A 20,527-nucleotide genomic window follows, 5' to 3' on the forward strand; every position below is an offset into this window, starting at 1 on the left:
GTAAACTCATAGTCCTTGAGATTTTATCTGAAGGAATTCCTTCAGGCCTGGGTTTACAGTAGTCCTAAGAGAGAACTGCATTTGCTCCTACTGAGTGCCTGGAGGCACTACCAAGTCCAGACCACTCTGAATGATGAGGTTGAGGGTTTTCCAGCGCAAATGTGTAGTATGAACTCTAGACCCAAACAGTATTGAGAGCCAGCTGTGCTGACATTACTGGGAAAGCTTTTTTTGTCCCCATCTCCTACCTCTCCTTGCATCCAAACGAAAGCTAAGTAGTTGAGTTGTGGGATTGGTTCACTCTTTAAATGATCTGCTCTTGGGTCTCTGATCTGACTTCTCACTTTGTAGGAGCCTTAGATTTTGGCCCCTAAGACAGTAATTTTAGCTCCCCCCTGCCCCTCCCAACACACACACAAAGCAGACGAGTGACAAGAATGTTTATTAACTGGCTCCTACATAAAGTCCCAGTCCTGGAAGCCGTGAACAGACTCCATGGCCTTCACTAACCTTAAGGTCACTGACCCTTTTTCTTCTCTGTCAGAATCATTGATTTCACAGCAGTGAGGAATGTCTGGCCTGCGGGCCAGATAAGGCCCATGGCATCATTTGGTCTGGCCCTGCCAAGGCATTAGGGGTGAGTTAATTAAATGTTTGATTAAATATGGCAGCTAATTTTTAAATTGATAATACTGTATGGCCCACGAATGATGTTATATACAAATGGCCCTTGGCAGAAAAAAGGTTCCCCATCCCTGGTTAAAGGCAAGGATGGGAGGACACGAGTACATGATGAACCAGATCCAAGCAGAGGAAGTGTGGCATGGCAGAAGGCTGAGCTGTTCTTGTCCATCCCTGGGGCAGCCCAAGAACCCTCTAGTCATCGTTGAGCCAATCTAGTTCAAGGGCAGCTGTGATCCTTGTCCTTGAATGGGAAAGATCCAGAACAGGCCAAGCCCAAGTCTGTCCCCACAGATCCATTTCTCACTGGGGCAGTGGCAGAGCTAAGGTCAGTTCCTTACTCGTCTTTATTCAAAGGGAGATGTCGCCTGTCTTTGCCTGCGTTTCGGCGCCTTTTTCGACTTAAGAAGCTGTCTAGCTTCTTGCTGCGTTTCAGCTCCTTGAACTTCTCAGCTAGGACCAACTGGCGCTGTTCAGCTAGAGGATAGGGAGAAAGCAAGCTGGTAAGCAAAAGCAGAAGCACCACACTTTCCCTGTTCCCCAGTCAATAATTCTCAACCACTGTGCTGGGACACAAGACTTAAGAGTTCATGGGTGTGTGTAAGCAAGCTGTCTTTTTCTCTGATTCCATTCTTTCACAACTCAACCAACTGTGAGTTTCTATGAGCTCAGTCCAGCATATGTGGGGAGTACAACAGAGATAAAAGCGACACCCTGCCCTGGCCACGTAGCTAAGTTGGTTACATGGTCATTCAGATATGCCAAGGTTTGGGTTCGATCCCCGATAAGAGAACATACAAGAAACACACAATAAATGCATAAATAAATGGAACAACAAATTGATGTTTCTTTCTCCTCCCATTCCTCTCGCTCTAAAAAATAAAAAAACAAACGAAAAACCATATGGTGACATATCATTAAAAATAAAATAAATAAAAGCAAAACCCCCTGCAGATAACCTAATTTTAGGGAAATAAGAATGGGTAACTCCTCCCCACAGTATTTCTTTTTTTTTCTTTTTATTTTTTTTATTGATTCTTTACAGAAAAAAAGGGAGAGGGATAGAAAGTTAGAAACATCGATGAGAGAGAAACATCAATCAGCTGCCTCCTGCACACCTCCTACTGGGGGATGTGTCTGCAACCAAGGTACATGCCCTTGACCAGAATCGAACCTGGGACCTTTCAGTCCACAGGCCGACGCTCTGTCCACTGAGCCAAACCAGTTAGGGCCCCACAGTATTTCTACTCTCCTCCTAATTTACTATGGGATCCAGCATTCATGCCTCCTTTAGGGCCTCCGATCCCCTGCCCCTGTACCTAGCCTGTCACAGTTGTGCCCACTCACATTTCTTCAGGAAGTATGGACGATGGCCCTGCTGGGCCTGAGCCCGTCGTTCCTGCTTCAGAGCCAGGCGCAGCTCCTGCTGCCGCTTTCGTTCCTGCTGTGCCATTTCTTGCTGCTCCTGAGGAGCAAAGATGAGATGGGTGTGTGAGGGACTGTGAGTTACCTCCTGCCTTGAACTACTTTTACCCCCACCCACAATCTGACTCACTCACCATTCGCTGAAGCAGCTGCTGCAGCTTCTCATGCTTCTCCCCTGAACGGTGCTTCTTCAACTGCTTTTTCACAAGCTCCACCGTGGGAAATAGATGTGATGGTTAGCATGCTGTAAATGTTAGCTGAAATTCTGTGCCAGGCATTACTCTAAGAGGTTCGCATATGTTAACTCAGTAACACTATGAGATAGGAGTTATTATTTCTTTTTATGATTAGAAAACTGAGGTAAAGCCAAGTTGAGTAACTTGCCAATGGTAAGCTAGTAAACTGATGAGCCAGGATTTGAATATAAGCACCAAATTAGGGAGAATTAAATCTGCCCACCACTATGCTCCCAGTTCCCTCTGCCTAACTCTAACCTGTACCCTAGTTTCCCAACCCCGGAAACCAGTGACCCAGCCTCGTGCAGCACACCTCTTTCTCTTTGGCTCGGATGTCATTCAGGAATTGATACGTTTTGTCAAACACTTCAGGATTATATTCTCCTGACAAATCGTCAAAGCGGGGGTCCCGGGCTACCTTTGGAGAGAACAGAGAGAATATAAAAATACAGTTCAGTCTCCTTTCACAAGAAAGCACTTCCTGCCTCTTTCTCACCTTCTTACTGATGGGGACAACTTGACGCAAAAATGGCACCCGGACCTTGGCTGACATTTCCAGAGGCCTATGGAGAAATTCAAGGACACGTCAAGGGGACTCCAGTCTTGGCCAAAGGCCTCCCACCTGCCACCTAAGAAAGTAGACACCGACTCAAGGTCCCAGACATCCTCCAACTCCTGGGGCAGGTCTTGCTCCTCACCTGTGCTTATCTGCAACACATGCATTTTGGACAGGTGGTCTAGAGCCTTGCTTCTTAGTGCTGCTTCCAGCTAACAATTGTTTGTATGTCTTAGTCCCCACTTGGCTCTGCAATTCCAACAGCTCCTCAAATGACATGTTAGATGTGCCTGTAGGAGGTGAAGATAGGGGACACACACAATTCAGCTCAGCATTTCCTGCTGCTGGAAAGACATCATTCTATTCTCCTTAAGGTAAATGATCCTTTCCAATACCCCCATCCAACCAATCCCTACAGGTCCTGAGTAGCACAGGTTGTCATGGTGCTGTCATCTAAGTTCCCAACTGTTTCAGCTACCTTGGGGCCTCACCTTGCTAAGGAAGGTGTTTATGTAAGGCCAGTGGTGGACCAAGTCACAGTCCCTTTTTCACCCTCTTTTAAATTATTCCTTCACAGGTCTCCCCAGAAGGGCCTGTCTCCCTTGCCCAGTTACTATTGCCAATGTTACGGTTCATCCTCTCAGCACCTCACCCTAATCAGTGCTCGAGTCTCCTACCTGGTCTCCCAACCTCCAGTCTCACTCCTCTCAAAGTTATGCTCCCCACTTCAGTTTGAGAGAGACATCTAAAATGTAACTCTGCTCTTATCACTCCAACCTCATTACCTACTCCCACATAAATATACTTCATATCATGTCACTCCAGAACTCAAAACTCCCCAACGCCTTACATCTTTGCTCAGCGCGTAAAAGTGGCTGGAAGCCCCAGGAGACCTAGCCCCCATGTTGTATCTAATCTCATTTCCTACTAATCTATTCCTTCCACTCCTCCCGTCAGCTGGCCTCCTAGCAGTCCCTGAGCAGGAAGGTGTTCTTTGCACTTGATGCTGCCTCTGTATGGAGCACTTCCTTCAGATACATGTATTACTTCTCCCGCACCTCCTTCAACCATGGCTCAAATGTCACCTACTCAGTGAGGCCTCCTCTGATTACTTATAATTGCACCCCCTCCCCTGCTTTCTCTCATAACCTTGCCACCTTTTTGGAAAATTGAGATATAATTCACATGCTATAAAATCCACCCTTTTACAGTATACAATTCTGCTTTACTGCGTCTTAATAGATTAATTTATGGGTCCTTTTTTTAAACCACCCTTTCTAAATGGTAAGTTCCATGAGGACAGGTTTTGGCTGTTTTATTCACTATTGCATCTCCAGCATCTAGAACTGTGCCTGCATAGAGATACTCAATAAATGTTTGCCAAGTTTTCTTTATTCTTTATAATTGATTTCAGAGAGGAAGGGAGAGGGAGCGAGAGATAGAAACAAATGATGAGAATCATTGATCAGCTGCCTCCAGCACGCCCCCTACTAGGGATGGAGCCCGCAACCAGGCACCTGCCCTTGATTGGAATCGAACCCGGACCCTTCAGTCCCCAGGCCGACGCTCTATCCACTGAGCCAGACCCGATGGGACTGACAAATTTCTTTCATCTTGACGTACTGAATCCTTCCCCAGCACCCCATGCCCTTGCCTCAGTGCTTTCCCGTAGGCGTCTTCTCCCTGGGGAAATCCTTCATCCTTCCTTTAAGAACCTGCTCAGGATGTCCTAGCCCAGGAAGCACCCCCTCTCTCCCCACTTCCCATTGCGTTAAGGCCGCTCCTTGTAGGCCTTTGGGAGAACTTAGCAGGCTCTCGGTAACCGCGCTGCCGGCTCGGACACCGCACCAGGCGGGGAGCCCGGACCTGCGCTCCTCCCGCCCCGCGGCCTCCCCCTTCCGCAGGCCCCCGCCCCCCACCGTCCTCTCGCCCCGCGGCCTCCCCCTTCCGCAGGCCCCCGGCCCCCGCCCCCCGCCGTCCTCTCGCCCCGCGGCCTCCCCCTTCCGCAGGTCCCCGCCCCCCGCCGTCCTCTCGCCCCGCGGCCTCACCCTTCCTCAGGCCCCCGCCGTCATCTCCGCTATCCCCGGCCCCGCGGGGAGAGCCGGCGGCCGGCCCGGCGTGGGACCTCGCTCTCGGCATCAGCTCGCACAGCGCGGACCAAGGGCGTGGTTTCCGCCCCGGTAACCCCTGCCCCGCCTCTTCCGGCAGCTCAGGAGGCGGGTCCGCACCGGCGGAGATGCTAGACTCCAACACGCCACCCCAACACGCTGAGTACCCGCTGCCGGGCAGGGGCGCCCACTCCAGATAACGTGGCCACTTTGTCACTTGGCCCTGGACTCCGCGCCGACGAGAAAGTGGGCCAGGCCACGTGGCATTTGACCTGCGAGTGCCCTCTGCCCCCTGGGCAAGCTCCTGCCATCCCATTTATTCCACAAAGACAGATCATTCGTTTAGAGGTCTTTAATTCATTTTTATAAAATCTGAGCTGGCTGTGAGCATCAGGGTTACAGCAACAGCTCAAGGAAGGGGTAGGATTATCTGCTGGTCCTCGCCTTGCCCGGGTCAGGGCGAAGGAGGTTTCATGGCAACAGCTGCAACTTCTCTCAGCTCCCAATCAATGCTCATGGCTCAAGCAGGGGCGGGGTGAAAATAGAGCGGGAGGGAAGCTTCTGAGGAACAGACACTGCTTGCTTCTCCCTTCTCCCCATTCCCTTCACTTCTCAGAGCCCCGCTGGCCTGGGATAGAGCAGAGTCCAGGAGCAGTTGAAAGAAGGTGGATGGGACAGAGCACCAAGGGAAGGGGCCCTCGGCCCAAGGAGGGGGGGGAACCTAACCCTCCCCCCACAGCTCCCCACTGAGTTCACAGCACAGAAAACACCTCTAGTCCAACAACTCCATGTGGAGGTATACCAGGGTCCAAAGGGGCAGGCGGGTGAGAGACAGGCAGGGGCAGTGAAGACAACAGCAGGCTCAGGAGGGATGGTGGCAAAAACTTCCTTCTACCCATGGGAGGAGACGATGGGGCGACTGATATTGCTGTTGGTGGTCATGGCATTCAGCTCCCACCTGGAAGGCCAACAGTGACAGGTATAAAGGACAGGAAGAGGAGCCTCCACCCCCAAGCCCAGAATTGCTATCAAAACTATGAATACACCAGTGCCTTCGACTTCCTTAAACCTTAACTACCCACAGCCACCTCTTCCTTACAGCCCTACTAGATTTAACAATCAGGCCCCGCCCACCATCAAATCCAATACCACCCACAACTCCACCTGCAAGCTCATGTGGACTTCCTGTTTATGTTTACATATTCTTTTGCCCAACACCTGGAGAAAAGCATGGGTGTAAACATCTCAGTAAATTTCCCAGCCTATCTTTCCTCTGCTCAGATCCAACCAGGAAGCTCCTCCTACCCCACATCAGGAATGCCCATTTTTGCTCTCCACTACTATCTCTTTCAGAAAGAAGCCTGATTCGGCTCTCCTACCCTCCCACCCCAGGTCTTCTCCACCCATCCCATCATATTAAAATTAAATCCCTCTTTTTGACAATTTTAACTCCAAGACCCTCACTATCGTCTACTTGATTTAGGTATGAAAAGGAAAATGCGGGGGGGGGGGGTGGGGGCTTGCAACCTAGTTCAATATCTGTTTAAAACTGTAGTCTTACTTCCTCACTCGGACTGACTTGGGCAGAGCTGCAGAACCTAACCCCAGGGCCCCACTACAGCTGACTTGGGTGGAGCTGCAGGGACCCTGAGGGGCCCGCCACAGGAGGAGAGATATAGGTCAGAGCCTCCCCACGTTCAGTTCAGGCTTTGGATCAATAATTTCCCTGGACTAGCAGATCTGTGAAATAAAGATTAAACTTTCCTCCCTCAGAGTGCTGGCTGATCGTGCTCCTGTGCATTCTGCCACAACAGGTATTTGCATATATATGTCAATCCTAGGCCAACCTATGAGCCACCAGGCCAGCCTTGTACACACCATGTCACTGAATACTGATCACATAGACCCTCAGCAAGTAAGAGTTAAACTGAACTGATACAAGGAAAAGGACGTGCCCCAGAATGACCCAAAAGGCATAATTATATACAAAGTACTTTTGGTACCTGATTTCACTAAGAGTGAAATTAAAAGGGAAGGAGCTAGGAAGAACCTCCCTTAATTCCAGAACTAAGGTGATTCAGAGGCTCCTAAACTTGTCTTTACTTTGCAGCTAGGTTCTAAGATTTAATCAAACTTTTTCAGCATGTTAACAAAACCATATAGGCTCAGATCTCAGGGAGTGATGCTCCTGAGCTTTGTTTGAAAAACAATTTTTTTTTCATGTAATTTACCCAGTGGACAGTCTATATCTCCTTTCATCTCATTCTCCACAAGAATTCTATCTCCTCCATATGAGGTCATGCTTGTGCTGCCACTTACTCTCAATCAATCCCTCCTTTCCAACCACTCACTGTACCTGATGTCATGGGGCAAACAGGACTGGTCCAGGTTATACTGAATTACAGCCAGTTTGCACAGAGTCTTCAGACTAGGGCCTTTAGAGGAAGAATGGGAGACAGGGACATAGTCAAAGCCAAGGAAAAGATTTGGTCCTGGATGTCACCACCCAGAGACAGGGACCCTGATGGCAGGAACACTTTGGGAATAAGTATACTTACTAAAGTCCAAAATGTGTAAGTCAGAATGATCTATGAGGTCAAACTCATCTCCCAGGCCTTCCTCAGGAGATGGACTGTAGAGATCAAAAGAGAGATAAAGGAAGGAGGAAAGAATGCTCAAGAGACCCTTCTTGCTCAAATGCCTCCCAGTTTAGTCACAGACTTAGGGCCTTCCCTGCGCCCTCCCCTCTCTCCTACTAACCTGGTACCCCCAAAGAGGACAATTTTGTCACCAACAATACAGCAGCACTGGCGCCGGCGTGGACATGGCCCCTTTCCCTTCGGTTCAATCTTTTTCCAGGTAAAGGACACTAAAGAGAAGTTTATATGGAGATTCAATACCTGCCTAGGCCAGATATCCTCTCCAACCCCAACCTCTCACCTACTCAGGATTCTTTCTTTCTTTCCCTCCCCCTTCACGTGCTCCTTGTTTCTCCCTTAGAGGCAGTGTTCTTTACCAGGGTTAAATTTCCACAGGTCATGGAAGTGCCGGTTCAACCTTGCATTATAGCCACCAAAAATGTACAGCTCCCCATTGTAGCCAACTGGAAGGAGAGAGGAATGTCAAGAGTGTAAAGACAATGGGTGGGAAGGGGGACTCTGCAGGGACATAACAGACACTCACAGGCTGAGTGGCTCCGGCGCCCCTCGGGCAGCACCGGAGTGGCTGGGCAGTCCAGCCAGGCCTCAGTCCTGGTGTCAAAGACTCGGATGCGGTTGCAGTAAATCTCATTGTTGGAATGGAATGGCCCAAATCGGTCAGCGCGACCCCCAAAGACATACATGTGACTGCCCAGCATTGTGGCTGAGTGGAAGTCCCTCCAGCGTGCAGGATTGCCCTGGGCAGGAGGGTGAGCAAGAGAGATAAGGGTGAGCAAGAAAGCTGGAAAAGGATCTGCTCTCACTACTGAACTTCCTATGGTTTCTTCAATTGAGGGGGGGGCCTGGGAGAAAGAAGAAAGGGCAGACCTTTGTACAGATAAGGGTCCATGTCATGGTGCTGGTATCCAGCTTGTGAATGTCATTGGAAAAGCAGTCCGCCTGAATGGGAAGCGAAAGGAAGCGAAGGAAGGAATATAAGATTGGGTCAGTAGTCTCTGACCTCCATCCCTCCCATCAAAAACCTGCAAAACAGCCCCAGCCGGTTTGGCTCAGTGGATAGAGCTTCAGCCTACAGACCAAAGGGTCCCGGGTTCAATTCTGGTCAAGGGCACATACCTCAGTTGCAGGCTTGACCCCCAGCCCTGGTTGAGGCACATGCCGGAGGCAACCAATCGATGTGTCTCACACATCAATGTTTCTCTCGGTCTCTCCTCCTCCCTTCCACTCTCTCTAAAAATCAATGGAAAAATATCCTCAGGTGAGGATGAACAACAACAAAAACCAAAAACCCTGCAAAACAAGCCAAAGCCTCCCATTCCACCATCCTCAATTCCCCTTCCTCTATCTCATTCCCACCCCAAACCTCTACTTGTTTTCCAGACCTACCAGTTGCTCGTAGCCCCCAAAAATGTACATGGTCTTGCCCAAGACACAAGCCGAATGTCCGTCCCGGGCCCCAGGAATTGCTCCTAACACTCGGGGCGTGGACCACTTGTGAGTATCTGAAGGAGATGAGAGGTTGGGCCAGTTAAGTAACTCTGACCCTCCTGAGTTGCCCTATTCCCAACTCAGCCGACATCTTCCCAGCCCATCTTCCCAGCCCGTGAGGTACCATTTGGAAGAACAGAGCCCCATACTCACTGACGTCAAAGGCGTAGAGCACATTGCAGGCTCCTTCCGTGTCATTCCGCCCGCCCCAAAGGAAGACCGTGTCATCGATGAGGACGGTTGAGTGTCCATACCGCATGTATGGCACCACAGGAGGCTGCCCGCGGATGGTGGGTCTCACTGGGGGCAGCTTTGTCCAGCGCAAGGACACTGTGGGCATAGCTCAGCTCAACCCTGGAACCCTCCTTCCAGGCTGTCCACCTTTTCCCAAACCAGATCTTCATTCCTTCATCCCCTTTGGCCACAGCGACCACCACCAAAACTCATTCAACCACCTGTTTCCCTCCCTAATGTGGGCACCCAGGGATGTTCCCAGTATTAGCTTACCTGCATTGAAAATGTGCACATCAATCTGACGCAGTGTTTCGTAGTCTTCACCAGAGCAGTAACCCCCGAAGGAGAATACCCGGTGCCCAACAGCCACTGCAGCATGGTTCACCCTGCGGGGCCCGCCCTCCAGGTGCACTGTCCACCGTAACATCCCCTGGGCCACTGGTTACAGCAACATGCCCCCCCGGCACGGCCTGCTGCCTCTGCTACCTGCACACAAATTAGGGCCACAAAAGGCCTTTGCCTGGCTCACCAGGACTCTGCCCAGGACCAGCACTTGCCTCCAAGTGTCACCCGGGTGTTCCTCCCACACCACCCCTCCACAGCTCAGGTGGCTGGCCCTGCCCCAGAGGAGCTGCTGAGGTCAAGGAGCTAGCCCTGGCCCTGAGTTCTCCCAAAGCAAAGGGTGGGGCCACTCCCACCTGATTGACAGCCCAGAATCTGCTAATCAAGGGCTCAGCATGATCATCCCCTACTCCTGGAGGCTCTACCCTACCCGTGGCCTGGCACAAGCTCCAAGCCCCCTTCCCAGGCTGATGGGTTCCCTGGTACCTCTGGCTCTGCTCTGCTTACTGCCACCTCTCTAAGAATCTCTGTGCTCTTTAAGATGGGGAGAGGGATCTCAAAATACTCAGAGCTATTAATAGCTCAGCCAGCCCCAGACAGTCCATTGAAAGCTGGCATGGGTACTTCCAAGCAGAAAAGCTTTTAGGCTTTTAGAGTGGATTAGTTCCCCTATCCAAGATGGGGTGGGGTCCAGGACAGGGACCTCCATATTACCATGGATGGTTAACCCCCCATAGGAAGCTCTTGTCAAACTGAGCTGTTGTCATTGGGGTCACCAAGGGCCCTTCACAGGCATGAGGAGTTCCTTTAACAGCTGGGCCTGGTATGCTGCCAAAACTAGGAACTTAATCAGAAAGGTATGTGTGTGCTGTAGATTGAGGGAGTGGGGGTGGGGAGGAAGGGTTTCCTCCTGCCACTTCCCCAACCCTACTACTGTGGCAGAGACAAGTGGTTCCCAGCAGTTGTCCTCCCACAAGGGTCCCGAAAGGGGGGTGATGGTGGGAGTGTGCATTGGAAACGAGAAGGGAAGCAAAATGCCCTTGGGCAGGACATGAAAAAGACCCAGGTTCGAGGGCTTATCTCTTTAAGACAACCTGCCAACCTAGTGATAATGGGTACATTTGAAGCCCGTGTCAGGCAAACCCTCCAGTGACTGGCACTGCCTTTGCTGGCAGGCACCTGCTGGGTCTGGGTGGATCATCTTCTCTCTGTTCAAGGCAGAACTTCAGGCACAGAGAGAGCTCAAGGGAGGCCTCTTGAGAAAAAAAGGCATGGCTTTCAGCTGGCTTGCAAGTCCCTACCAACCTCCCTCAACCCCCACCCCAGGCTTTAAATAGCCACCATGCCAAACCTGACAGAGCCCCAGCAGGAAACTAGTCTCACTTGATTACTCTTGTCCTCAATCCAAAATACCTAGGATCTGGGCTTGTGGGGATAGATAGGGAGGCTGAAGGGCTTAAGAATGGGAGTCCTTTGTCTTCCCTCATAGCTTCTACTCCCTGCAACACCATCAAGGTAAAGAACTCACAGGAGTAGAGAGAAGCAATTCCATCCAAAGGTGGAGAGAGAATCTTAGCTTCTCTTCCGTAAGGACAACTCAAGCTCATGGAAAACAAGCCCCCAAAGTCTCAGGGGCTGTGTTATCTTGGAGTTTCCCCCACACTCCATCATGGCCACATTCTCAACTTCTTCAATTCCCTTCATTTGCCTACCCCCACTCTCTGGTCTCTTGCAATCACCCCCCCCCCTTTTTTTTTCAATCTGAGATCTTTGCAGTTTTCTCCTTTTTCCTTTTCCCACCACTCCAAGCTCCACCCAAAAGTTCTCCATTTTCCCTCTTCCACTGAGGGAAAAACGTTAATAATCATTGTCCCCTTTTGGCCAGAGATATTCCTTCCTGTATGTGACGCTTTATCTGGATTCTTCCAGTCATCCCAACCTCCCCTCCCCCACAGCGCCGGACCCCCCCCCCTCCATTATCATTAGCTCCCCCGTTCTCTTCATAACCCAGTCTTCCTTCCAGGTCCCTCAGTGCCTCCTCCAGCCACCAAGTCTCTCTCACCTGTTACCTCACCATTCTTCCGCGACCCTTCCCCATTAACACGCTCCTTTCCCATCATCCCCTTAGTTCCCTCCCCACCCCCACCTCAGCACCCTCAGGCCTCTCCCTCAAGGCTTCAGCTCCAGACAAGGACGCCCCCAGCACCTCCAGTTTCCTTGTAACATCAACCCACGCCGGGCTACCTTGTCAGGCCGGGCCGGGGCGGGGCCGCGGGCAGCCTGGAACCCGTTGAGCGCCAACCGACGACTCGGTCTCCAACGAGATAAACACAGCCAGGCTCGATTCTTCCGGTGGGCAGCGGTGTGCGCACGTGCAGTCCGAGCTAAGTTCCGGAAGCCTGCCGGGACTTGTAGTCCATCGGTTTCGAGAGAGACGCGAGGTGCTGAGCAGTGGACGGCGCTCAAGGAGATTCTACGCATGTGCGGGTGTGTAAAAAAAACAACAACAAAAACGTGGGGATCACTGGGTAATGTAGTTCTTTGTTTGAGCCGGGGATGATGGAGGCGGGGCAGGGGGCGGAGTCGTTGTCCCCTTTCGCGTCCAACATGACCAATGGGCGGGGCTGGAGGACTAGACGCCCAGCACGTCCTGCCCCGGCGGAAGTGAAGGTGCGGGTTCGGCCGCGGGCTCTGAGCGGGTGAGGCGCGCGGAGACACCGGCGCCGACAATCGGTGGGGTGGGGGTGGGGAACGCCGCAGCTGGGGCCATTTGAAGGGAGCCCCTGGGGCCTGAAGGGCGTTTGTCAGGTGGTACAGAGGGGAACCCCATTGAGAGGGGAGAAGGGAACGGGTACGCCTTGTCCCGAAGTTCCCAAGTCAGGAGCGGGGGTGGGAAGGCGGGGTTCTGGAAGGGGTGTGTTTTGAGAGATGGCTTAGCCTCTGCTTCTGCTGTTAAATATTTAAGAAATGGCCGAGCAAGGCGGGTGGGCCTCGGCTCGAGATAAGAGCCCGACTTAAAAGGTGAAGGGCTCAGGAGATGCTAAGGTGGGTCGGGGTGCAGAAGGTTGGGCGTTTAAATGTTTTGTGGACACAGAAGGAGACCACAAGGAGCTGGATGAGAGGCTGAATGCACAGCTAATTTAATCAGATCCCTCTCATGCCTCCCTGTTCTTTCAGCCCTTGCCCGGATGGCAGCAGTAGTTCTAGGGGGAGACAACATGGGCCCAGAGCGTATCTTTCCTAATCAGACTGAGGAGTTAGGGCCGCACCAAGGCCCCACAGAAGGCACTGGGGATTGGAGCAGTGAGGAGCCTGAGGAAGAGCAGGAGGAAACCGGGGCAGGTCCAGCTGGCTACTCCTACCAGCCCCTGAACCAAGATCCTGAACCAGAGGAGGTGGAGCTGGCACCAGTGGGCGATGGAGAAGATGTAGTGGCGGATATCCAGGACCGGATCCAGGTATGATTGAGGAGGCATTATTCCTGGAGGTGAAGTTGGGATCCTTGAAGGGCTGGCCCTGAACTGTCTTCTCTGGCTGTTCAGGCCCTGGGGCTTCATTTGCCAGACCCACCATTAGAGAGCGAGGATGAAGATGAGGAGGGAGCTACAGCATTGAGCAACCACAGCTCTATTCCCATGGACCCAGGTAAAAGATCATTCTTTTAATTATGGAGGAAAGGAACTGGCCAGAGCCAATAGAGAGGTCACAGAGCAATACCCTGTTCCTAAAATGACAGTTTGTAATCTAATATTTTGCAGACTTCAGAATCCAGGTGAGCCCCAGCTGGTTTGGCTCAGTGGATAGAGCATCAGCCTGCGGACTGAAGAGTCCTGGGTTTGATTCTGGTCAAGGGCACATGCCTGAGTTGTGGGCTCAATCCCCAGTAGGGGGCGTGCAGTAGGCAGCCGATCATGATTCTCATGATTCTCATCATTGAGGTTTCTCTCTCTCTCTCCTTCTCTGAAATCAATAAAAAAAATATTTTTCTTTTAAAAAAAGAATCCAGGTGAAATGCTATTCTGTTAGACTTGGGGAATGGGCAGGCTTGCCTAGAAATAACAAGACAGATTTGGTAACTTTACTAACCTAGTGGTTCTGGGTTAATTCAAGGAATGGGCAGGGAAGCTGGTCCCATCTTTTCTATCCTCTAATTGGTCTCTGCCTGTGATTTCAGAACATGTAGAGCTGGTGAAAAGGACAATGGCTGGAGTAAGCTTGCCTGCACCAGGGGTTCCTGCCTGGGCTCAGGAGATATCAGATGCCCAGTGGGAAGACGTGGTTCAGAAGGCTCTCCAAGCCCGGCAGGCATCCCCTGCCTGGAAGTGACCACCTTGAGAGCTGCCTTATCTCCCTGCATTCCACTGGAACCAGCACAGGACTGAACACATCCCTGGTTGTAACGCCCATCTCCCTTCCACATCAAGGCAAATCAAACTTCTTCTCAGAGACCCACTTTATTCAGTCTGTACATATGGGGACATCGGCCCAAGCCCAACCCACCATAGCATGTATCACTCTGGAGAATAAAGCACCCTATGTACACAGCCCCAAGCTGCACTGCCTGTGCCCCTGGAACCCGGGTCTGGCTCTCCTAAGCCTCTTGCCTCTCCATGGTGCCTGAAAGGGACAAGTGAGGGCCTGCCCAGCATTAGCACAAACAAGGAAAATAAATAGATGTTGGAGGGAGCCATGCTTAGACCCTGCTCCGTGTTTCCTTCCTCTTAGCTTTGGGAACCAAAAGCACAGGAAAGCAGTCAGCTCCAGGTGGTCCCTTCCATGTTTGTGATCCCAGGGCTGCTGCTCACCAAGGAGGGGGCACAAGGCAGGGTGTTTGTTCATCCCTTTCTCTTGATCCATCTGGGCCCTTTATTCATTACCTGTTGTCCATAACTTATGCGGTTCTCCTTTTGACCTCCCACATGGTCTTGGTCAGGCAAGGGGTAAGAGGAAATAATACAGCCCCCTCAGCCTGCACACTGCTGGGGCTGGGGGCCTCTTTGTGCTGTTGGGGGTTGGTGCCCCTCCAGCTATTGACTTCAGGGGTCAATGGGGCTTGGCATAACTTTGGTGAGAATAATCTGCTGCTCCCTGTGTGCCTCTGCAGGGGAGGGAGAGGAGAGACCCCTGGAGTTCAAATAAAGATGAAGGGAAGAGGAGAGGAGCATATGTATTCCTTTGTGTATTTCTCAGAGCAGCCTCAGGTAGCTGTGGGGTTAGGAGCAAGAGGGTACAGGCATCCCCAGTTGTCTGAACACTAAGCATCTTAGTGCTCAGCATGTCTGTACTGGCCACCAGGAGGCACGAACACATTTTGGGGAGAAGAGGGACCACTCTGGGCATCCCTGCTTCAAGTGCTGCATCACCCTCCCTAGAATAGCTAAAGAGGCACTGCCTTGCCCCATGTCAGCCAGTGGGGAGCAAAGGGTGGAGGGCTAGGGCAGCGTCCCAGGGCTGAGGGGCTGTGGCCCTGTGGAGGAAACGGCATCAGAGAGCCTCCTGGCTGGCAGTTAAGAACTCTTCCGCCCGCTTGTGAGCCTCTAGCGCCTTAATGGTGTACACGTCCTGGGGCAGCTCTGACTTCCTCCGAAGCAGCACTTTTTCTTTCTTGATATCCTTTAGCATCTGTGTGTGGACAGGGAGAAGGAGAGGAATGGTGACCAATTCCCAGTGTATTCTATTGTTTCCCTTCACTCCTTGGCTCTGCTGCTCCTGTCTCCTCCCCCTTCAGAACTTTATTGCCGCTCCCCCTCCCTCTGTGCCCTGACACCTGCATGGCTTCTGTCTCCATGGTCCTCTTCAGAAGCTGGATGTCTTCTGCTGTGGGGGTCTCTGTCTCCATCGAGTACACAGGGGGTAGTGGGGGTGGTGCTCGGAACATGGGATACTGAGAAGAAAGGAGGCATGGACAAGTGGAGAGCCACTTCAGAATCTGTGAACCTGTTTGCCTCTATTCCTCCTCAAACAAACCCTCCCCCCGTCTCAGAGGGGCCCCTCAGTTCTAGACAGTGGCAGAAAAACCTCACCTGGGGATTAAGTCGGGCCAGCTCCTCGATCTTTTGCCACATCTCTTCTCTTTCCTTCATTCGGAACCGGCCCCTGAGGGAGCAGATAGGATGGGGATTGAGTTTGAAAGAGAAGCGAAGGGGGCTGGTGGTGGACAATCAAAGGCTCTGCGTGGAGACACTCACTTCTGCTTCTCTGCCTTGTATTGTTGTGTGCAGTCATCAAACAGCTTCTGATTCATCTCCATAAACAGCTTCAGGGCATTGTAGATCAGTCCATGGATTGTCCTGCCACCGCAAGAAAGATGAGGTTTAAGAGGCCAGAGCCTGCCCTTAGTGCCAGGCCCCAACCTGCTCTCTCCTAGAAGGTGTCTCTGCTAAGAGCTTTCTCATTTACTACTCCCATTTCACAAACCGCTATACAGTGTAAGCTCATCTCTCCAGTCAATCATGTGACCTGAGATCGGCATTTCAGGGTTTTTACAAATACTGGTCTGCCTGTCCATCCTTCCTTTCACCCATGCTCCAAGACCTTCCTCCTTCCCACTTGCCTAGCCAACACAAATGGCCTCCCAGCAGCATGTTGTGCATCTGCACCACAGGGTGCTTGCTTTTAGCAGGAAAGCCTTTTACAACACGGATTCAACACATACTAAGGTCACATCAACTTCTCACAGCATGGAATTAAGTGACCAAAGCGGCAAAATGTCTGACTCCAAGAAGAGGTGTAATACAGGCCACTACTCTGCTGTTTGATATCAGAGATCTCTCACATAAGTATCTTTTCTCCCCAATCCTCAAGGTCCTATCAACATATAGTGGGCACCACCCCTCCCTACTTGCAAAGTGACCAGATGAGACCATTGGCTCTGTAGGTCTTCCACACCCTCACAGGCTCCAAAACCACAGCCCCACCACAGCTCCCTACTTGTTCCAGTGGCTCTTGGAGTTCCTGTAGAGTGCAGGGAACATGATGGGGAGGACCCGGGCAGCATTGTCACTTATCAGGCTCATGATGTACTCATTGTTCCAGTAATAGAGAGCTCGCTCTGCCACCTGGTGGAGACAGGCAGGACTCAGTGAGGGTACAGCTTGCTTTGCTCAAGACCCTCTCAGTTTCTGGGAGATGGGCTGGGTATGCTGGTCTGGATCTCACCTGGAAATGGGGGCTGGAGACACACTTGGCAAGCTGGCGGAAGAGTGGATCCATTACTTTGCTGAACTCTGAAGGTTCAATGACATCCAGAATCTCCTCCAGCTCATTCAGGAACATCACTTCCTTGGGGCTGTGGGTCTTCGGCCAGAACTTGAGAAGCCCCACAATTACCTATGAGACAAGGAGGACATGGGGATAAAATTCTTACTCAACACCTGCCTGGTTCTCCAGGAAGTCTTCCTGCCCCCCCAACGCACCCCCACAGTGGGTGTAGCTTGGGTGGCCTCAGCTAACTGCTCTTGTTTCTCTGACTTGGATCTGTTTCCAGGTGTACTTAGGTTTTTCTTCAGAGAGGAAGCCATGTCACCTGTTGGGCTCCATCCCTCCTGAGCACCTGCTTACGGCACTGCTCCACAGATACAGACGTACTGCTGACAGACAGAAGTGGACACTGGGGCTTAGAAAGGGACTTACCGGCTCAGTGAGACTGCTCTCCTTCTCCAGGAATTGTACCACACAGTATGCCAGCTGCAAAAGGTTGAGGCAGGAAGGAGGTGAGGTGCAGGGCCCAGCTCTCACGGAGATCAGTGACAGAAGCAAGACCCCAAATGGAAGAGGAGGCGTAGACTGGAATTATCCCACCCACTCCCTCTGCCTCCCCATCCAGCTGGAATACCTCCCCTCCCTGTCTTCTCTGCTGCCAGGCTCAATCAGGGATCATCAAGAGGAAGGCAGCTTACCTGAGGGTGGTAGACACTCAGGGACTTGACCTTGTGAAGGGGAAGCAGGACACGGATAAGGAACATCTTGTGCTCTTCCTTAAGGGGCAAGGCAAAACCGTTGATGATGCTAGGAGTTAAGGGAGGTTTGTTAGGACCAAAGGGCCTGGTCCAAGCTCAGTGAACCAACCCTCCCAACTTTTTTCAGGCATGTGTGACCCCACCCCACCTCTCACCTGCCCAGGATCTCCAGGAGCTCGGCAATCCCGTTGTGATGCTCCGTCTCATAGATGAACCTTAGGGAAGAAAAAAGGGTCTCTTGACAACCTGATGCCCCCTAACCCTTCTCCCCCCACCTTAGCGGTGCTGCTTTGCTCCTGAGCCTGGCTTCTGGCCTCACCTGTAGAAGATGTGGTTGATCTGCCTACGGATATAAGCCCGGAGCCCCAAAAACTTGCCATAGATTCGATGCAAGATGGTCTTGAGGAAGTCCCGCTCTCGAGGATCCTCACTGTCAAACAGGTCTAGGAGCTGGGAGCAGGCAGGAAGAAAGGTGGCAAGTGAGGCAGGAGCTGAGGCAGGCAGGGCTGGGGTGACATAGGGTCCTGGCTGGGAAAAGCTCAGGTTCTCTGGAGAGGGGTGTGGGGACAAGGCCCTGGAAAGAGTAATTCTATTACACTGCTCTTCCCAAGGTGACATCTGAGTATGCATGTTGCATACTTTGTTGCTTCTTTTGTTTCTTTCCATTTTGCTGGAAGCTTCTTGCGGGCAGAGCAGGTTTGTTTAACCCTCATAGCGTCCTGTACAGACACAGCTGAAACCCAATATATTCTTAGGAGAAAGAAGTGGGACCTGGAGTAAGGGATGTGGGGCCAGAGTCCATACACTGGAAGGAGGGGAAGGACAGGAACTCAGGGACTCACAGCAAGGACAAACTTCTGGTCAATGTACTTCTTGGCTATGTTTGGCTGGAAATCAGGAGACTCAAGGAAACGTAAGAAAAACTCGTACACCAGCTGTGGAGGGAAAGGAGCATCCCTTCAGGGGGTATTCCCCAAGGACCGGGAGATACCCTGACTACAGGTCTGAGTGTCCCAGGCCCTGGTACCTGGAGATGTGGCCAGGCGGCTTCCAGGGTGGGCTCATCTTCCTCTGGGTCGAACTCAGCTCCGGTGGGATTTGATGAGGGTGGCAGTGTCCGGAAGAGGTTCACTGAAAACTGAGAGGTAGAGCCCAGGTGAGAGCTCTGTCTGGGCTTCTCCAGGGCGCCCACCCTGCCTACTTTCCCCTTTTCCTGCGCCCACCATGGTGACAGCCTCTGGGTAAATGGCCTCGGTGACGACATCGCGGCTATGGGTGATGTACTCCACCATTTCGTTGAGTCCTGCCCGTTTCACCTCCTTGAATTTGAGGTCGCTGAGTGGGTCTGACACAAAGTCAAAGAGGACGCAGCACTGGCGTAGCTTCTGGATAAACAGTTCCTCCCGCTCCTGGGTTGGCGAATCTAGAGGGGGCCAGCAGTCAGGTTCCCTCACCGTCCTTCACTGCCATGCCCTAATGGCCTCACAGGGCTTTCCCCTACCCTGTCTGGCTCCCCTGGCACCCTCAGTTCCCAATGGAACTCCCCTCACATTTGCTAGAACTCCCATCCCCACCCCCCAAAAATAACCCAAACCACCCAGTGCCCCCAAGCCTGGTGCACCAGCCCCCCGTGACCTTCTCCAAGTACCTTTCAGGGCAGGAAGCTTCTGCAGCTCCCGGTTCTTGCTGAGATTGAAGCGGGAGGAGCTTTGCCGTCGCTCCTTCTTGACAATCTGGGGGCCCCCTGAGTACTTGATTTTGCTGAGCTGCGTGGGGGGTGGTGTGCTGTTGCTGGGACGCTTGTTGGATGCCGGTGGCTGAGACTGGGACTGCGGCTGGGGCTGGGGCTGGGGCTGGGGTTGCGGCTGCGGCTGGGCCTGGTCAAACAAGTGAATTGTGGAAGTCCCTTTTCCAAGCTCCCCAGATGTCTTCCCAAGGTGAATCTGAGTATGCATGTTTGCATACTACATGTGGTAGGTAACTTGGCCACCCAGGCCCAGGCCAGCCTCCATCCCCAGTCCGTTTATGTCCCCTGCCCTGAAGAAGCCAAGGCCAGGGTCAGAGACGCCTATGGTTATCCCTGGGAGTGATCACAGAGTGAAGTCTCCCAAAGTGATGCACAGAGTCTTCAACACGTTCACTCCAGTTCACGGGTTATGGTGAGGGTGAACAGGCAAAACTAAGTCATGGATTGATGGCAACAGAAGTCAGAAAAGAAGCTATCTTTCCAGAGCTTCGCTGGAGGTGGTGAGGGGTGGTGTGTGAGTACTGACTGAGAAAGGGCAGGAGGAACCTTCTGAGTAATGGAAACATTTTTTATCTTTTTAAAAAATATATATGTGTGTGTTTCAGAGAGGAAGGGAGAGGGAGAGGGAGAGGGGGAGAGAGATAGAAACATCAATGATGAGAATCATTGATCGGCTGCCTTCTGCATGCCCCGCCACTGGGGACCGAGCCTGCAACCCGGAAAGCGCTTCTGACTGGAATCGAACTCGGGACCTTCAGTGCACAGGTCGACACTCTATCCACTAAGCCAAGCTGGCTAGGGCGAAACATTTTATATCTTGACTGTATCTGGGAGATAGTTCATAGCATATATACATGTAAAAATTAATTGAGCAGACACCTAAGATTACTGTACTGTATGACTTTACTGAATGTATGACATTCTTCCATTAAAAGTTAAAAGAAATTCATTCCCAGGTCTCAGTTTAAGTACTAGAAATATAGCTTAAGAAAAATCCTAAATGTAAAAAAAGTCTTTGGCCCTGGCTGGTGCAGCTCAGTTGGTTGGACATATCCCATGTACCAAAAGGTTGCCATTCAATTCCCAGTCAGG

The 20,527-nt window shown here is 51.8% G+C and overlaps 4 protein-coding genes across 11 annotated transcripts in view; 1 reads left to right on the top strand and 3 right to left on the bottom strand.

Moving 5' to 3' along the window:
- Positions 1-423: 423 nt before the first annotated feature.
- Positions 424-5,080, bottom strand: RRP36 (ribosomal RNA processing 36). The gene is made up of 8 exons (XM_080665551.1): positions 4,947-5,080; positions 3,041-3,188; positions 2,839-2,905; positions 2,656-2,760; positions 2,241-2,315; positions 2,029-2,146; positions 1,023-1,158; positions 424-620 (listed from the first exon to the last, which is right to left on the bottom strand). The coding sequence occupies exons 1-8, from the start codon at positions 5,035-5,037 to the stop codon at positions 518-520; spliced, it is 843 nt and encodes a 280-aa protein (XP_080521677.1). The 5' UTR covers positions 5,038-5,080; the 3' UTR covers positions 424-517.
- Positions 5,081-5,345: 265 nt separating this feature from the next.
- KLHDC3 (kelch domain containing 3) lies at positions 5,346-12,277 on the bottom strand. Of its 2 annotated transcripts, XM_080665555.1 has the most exons (11): positions 11,975-12,157; positions 9,662-9,874; positions 9,308-9,484; positions 9,053-9,168; positions 8,534-8,605; positions 8,190-8,403; positions 8,023-8,109; positions 7,767-7,875; positions 7,565-7,638; positions 7,363-7,441; positions 5,346-5,964 (listed from the first exon to the last, which is right to left on the bottom strand). In XM_080665555.1, exons 2-11 carry the CDS (start codon positions 9,813-9,815, stop codon positions 5,898-5,900), a joined length of 1,149 nt encoding a protein of 382 aa, XP_080521681.1. In that variant the 5' UTR covers positions 9,816-9,874; positions 11,975-12,157; the 3' UTR covers positions 5,346-5,897. The 2 variants fall into 2 exon arrangements, with proteins under 2 accessions (XP_080521681.1, XP_080521682.1); XM_080665556.1 differs by lacking the exon at positions 9,662-9,874 and having other exon boundaries at positions 11,975-12,277.
- Positions 12,278-12,328: 51 nt separating this feature from the next.
- MEA1 (male-enhanced antigen 1) lies at positions 12,329-14,885 on the top strand. Of its 6 annotated transcripts, none has more exons than XM_080665563.1 (4): positions 12,329-12,400; positions 12,908-13,188; positions 13,273-13,375; positions 13,905-14,885. In XM_080665563.1, the coding sequence occupies exons 2-4, from the start codon at positions 12,919-12,921 to the stop codon at positions 14,054-14,056; spliced, it is 525 nt and encodes a 174-aa protein (XP_080521689.1). In that variant the 5' UTR covers positions 12,329-12,400; positions 12,908-12,918; the 3' UTR covers positions 14,057-14,885. The 6 variants fall into 6 exon arrangements, with proteins under 6 accessions (XP_080521689.1, XP_080521687.1, XP_080521686.1 ...); XM_080665561.1 differs by having other exon boundaries at positions 12,347-12,429; XM_080665560.1 differs by having other exon boundaries at positions 12,398-12,429; positions 12,879-13,188.
- The window catches only part of PPP2R5D (protein phosphatase 2 regulatory subunit B'delta), a 16,233-nt gene continuing 9,871 nt past the window's right edge, over positions 14,166-20,527 (bottom strand). For both annotated transcript variants that reach the window (XM_080665558.1, XM_080665557.1), the window contains 14 exons: positions 19,337-19,565; positions 18,912-19,111; positions 18,716-18,826; positions 18,531-18,623; positions 18,008-18,138; positions 17,844-17,903; positions 17,629-17,737; positions 17,363-17,416; positions 16,889-17,059; positions 16,661-16,788; positions 15,919-16,020; positions 15,754-15,826; positions 15,498-15,614; positions 14,166-15,352 (listed from right to left, as the gene is read on the bottom strand). In XM_080665558.1, coding sequence (XP_080521684.1) covers positions 15,215-15,352; positions 15,498-15,614; positions 15,754-15,826; positions 15,919-16,020; positions 16,661-16,788; positions 16,889-17,059; positions 17,363-17,416; positions 17,629-17,737; positions 17,844-17,903; positions 18,008-18,138; positions 18,531-18,623; positions 18,716-18,826; positions 18,912-18,980 — 1,356 coding nt within the window. In that variant the 5' untranslated portion in view covers positions 18,981-19,111; positions 19,337-19,565 and the 3' untranslated portion in view covers positions 14,166-15,214. The remainder of the gene's footprint in view (positions 15,353-15,497; positions 15,615-15,753; positions 15,827-15,918; positions 16,021-16,660; positions 16,789-16,888; positions 17,060-17,362; positions 17,417-17,628; positions 17,738-17,843; positions 17,904-18,007; positions 18,139-18,530; positions 18,624-18,715; positions 18,827-18,911; positions 19,112-19,336; positions 19,566-20,527) is intronic.

The sequence above is a fragment of the Plecotus auritus genome, assembly GCF_963455305.1.
Source record: "Plecotus auritus genome assembly, chromosome: 4".
NCBI classification, from domain to species: Eukaryota; Metazoa; Chordata; class Mammalia; order Chiroptera; family Vespertilionidae; genus Plecotus; species Plecotus auritus.

What these genes read in the sequence shown, in the direction of transcription:
- RRP36 (XM_080665551.1), bottom strand. Translation starts at nt 5,037, where the DNA reads ATGCCGAGAGCGAGGTCCCACGCCGGGCCGGCCGCCGGCTCTCCCCGC. An exon ending in TTGTCCCCATCAGTAAGAAG is followed by an intron (nt 2,761 to 2,838) that starts GTGAGAAAGAGG and finishes TTCTCTCCAAAG; the next exon opens with GTAGCCCGGGACCCCCGCTT. An exon ending in TCCATACTTCCTGAAGAAAT is followed by an intron (nt 1,159 to 2,028) that starts GTGAGTGGGCAC and finishes CCTATCCTCTAG; the next exon opens with CTGAACAGCGCCAGTTGGTC.
- KLHDC3 (XM_080665555.1), bottom strand. Translation starts at nt 9,815, where the DNA reads ATGTTACGGTGGACAGTGCACCTGGAGGGCGGGCCCCGCAGGGTGAAC. An exon ending in TGTGCACATTTTCAATGCAG is followed by an intron (nt 9,485 to 9,661) that starts GTAAGCTAATAC and finishes CTATGCCCACAG; the next exon opens with TGTCCTTGCGCTGGACAAAG. An exon ending in GCTCTACGCCTTTGACGTCA is followed by an intron (nt 9,169 to 9,307) that starts GTGAGTATGGGG and finishes CATCTCCTTCAG; the next exon opens with ATACTCACAAGTGGTCCACG.
- MEA1 (XM_080665563.1), top strand. Translation starts at nt 12,919, where the DNA reads ATGGCAGCAGTAGTTCTAGGGGGAGACAACATGGGCCCAGAGCGTATC. An exon ending in ATATCCAGGACCGGATCCAG is followed by an intron (nt 13,189 to 13,272) that starts GTATGATTGAGG and finishes CTGGCTGTTCAG; the next exon opens with GCCCTGGGGCTTCATTTGCC. An exon ending in CTCTATTCCCATGGACCCAG is followed by an intron (nt 13,376 to 13,904) that starts GTAAAAGATCAT and finishes CTGTGATTTCAG; the next exon opens with AACATGTAGAGCTGGTGAAA.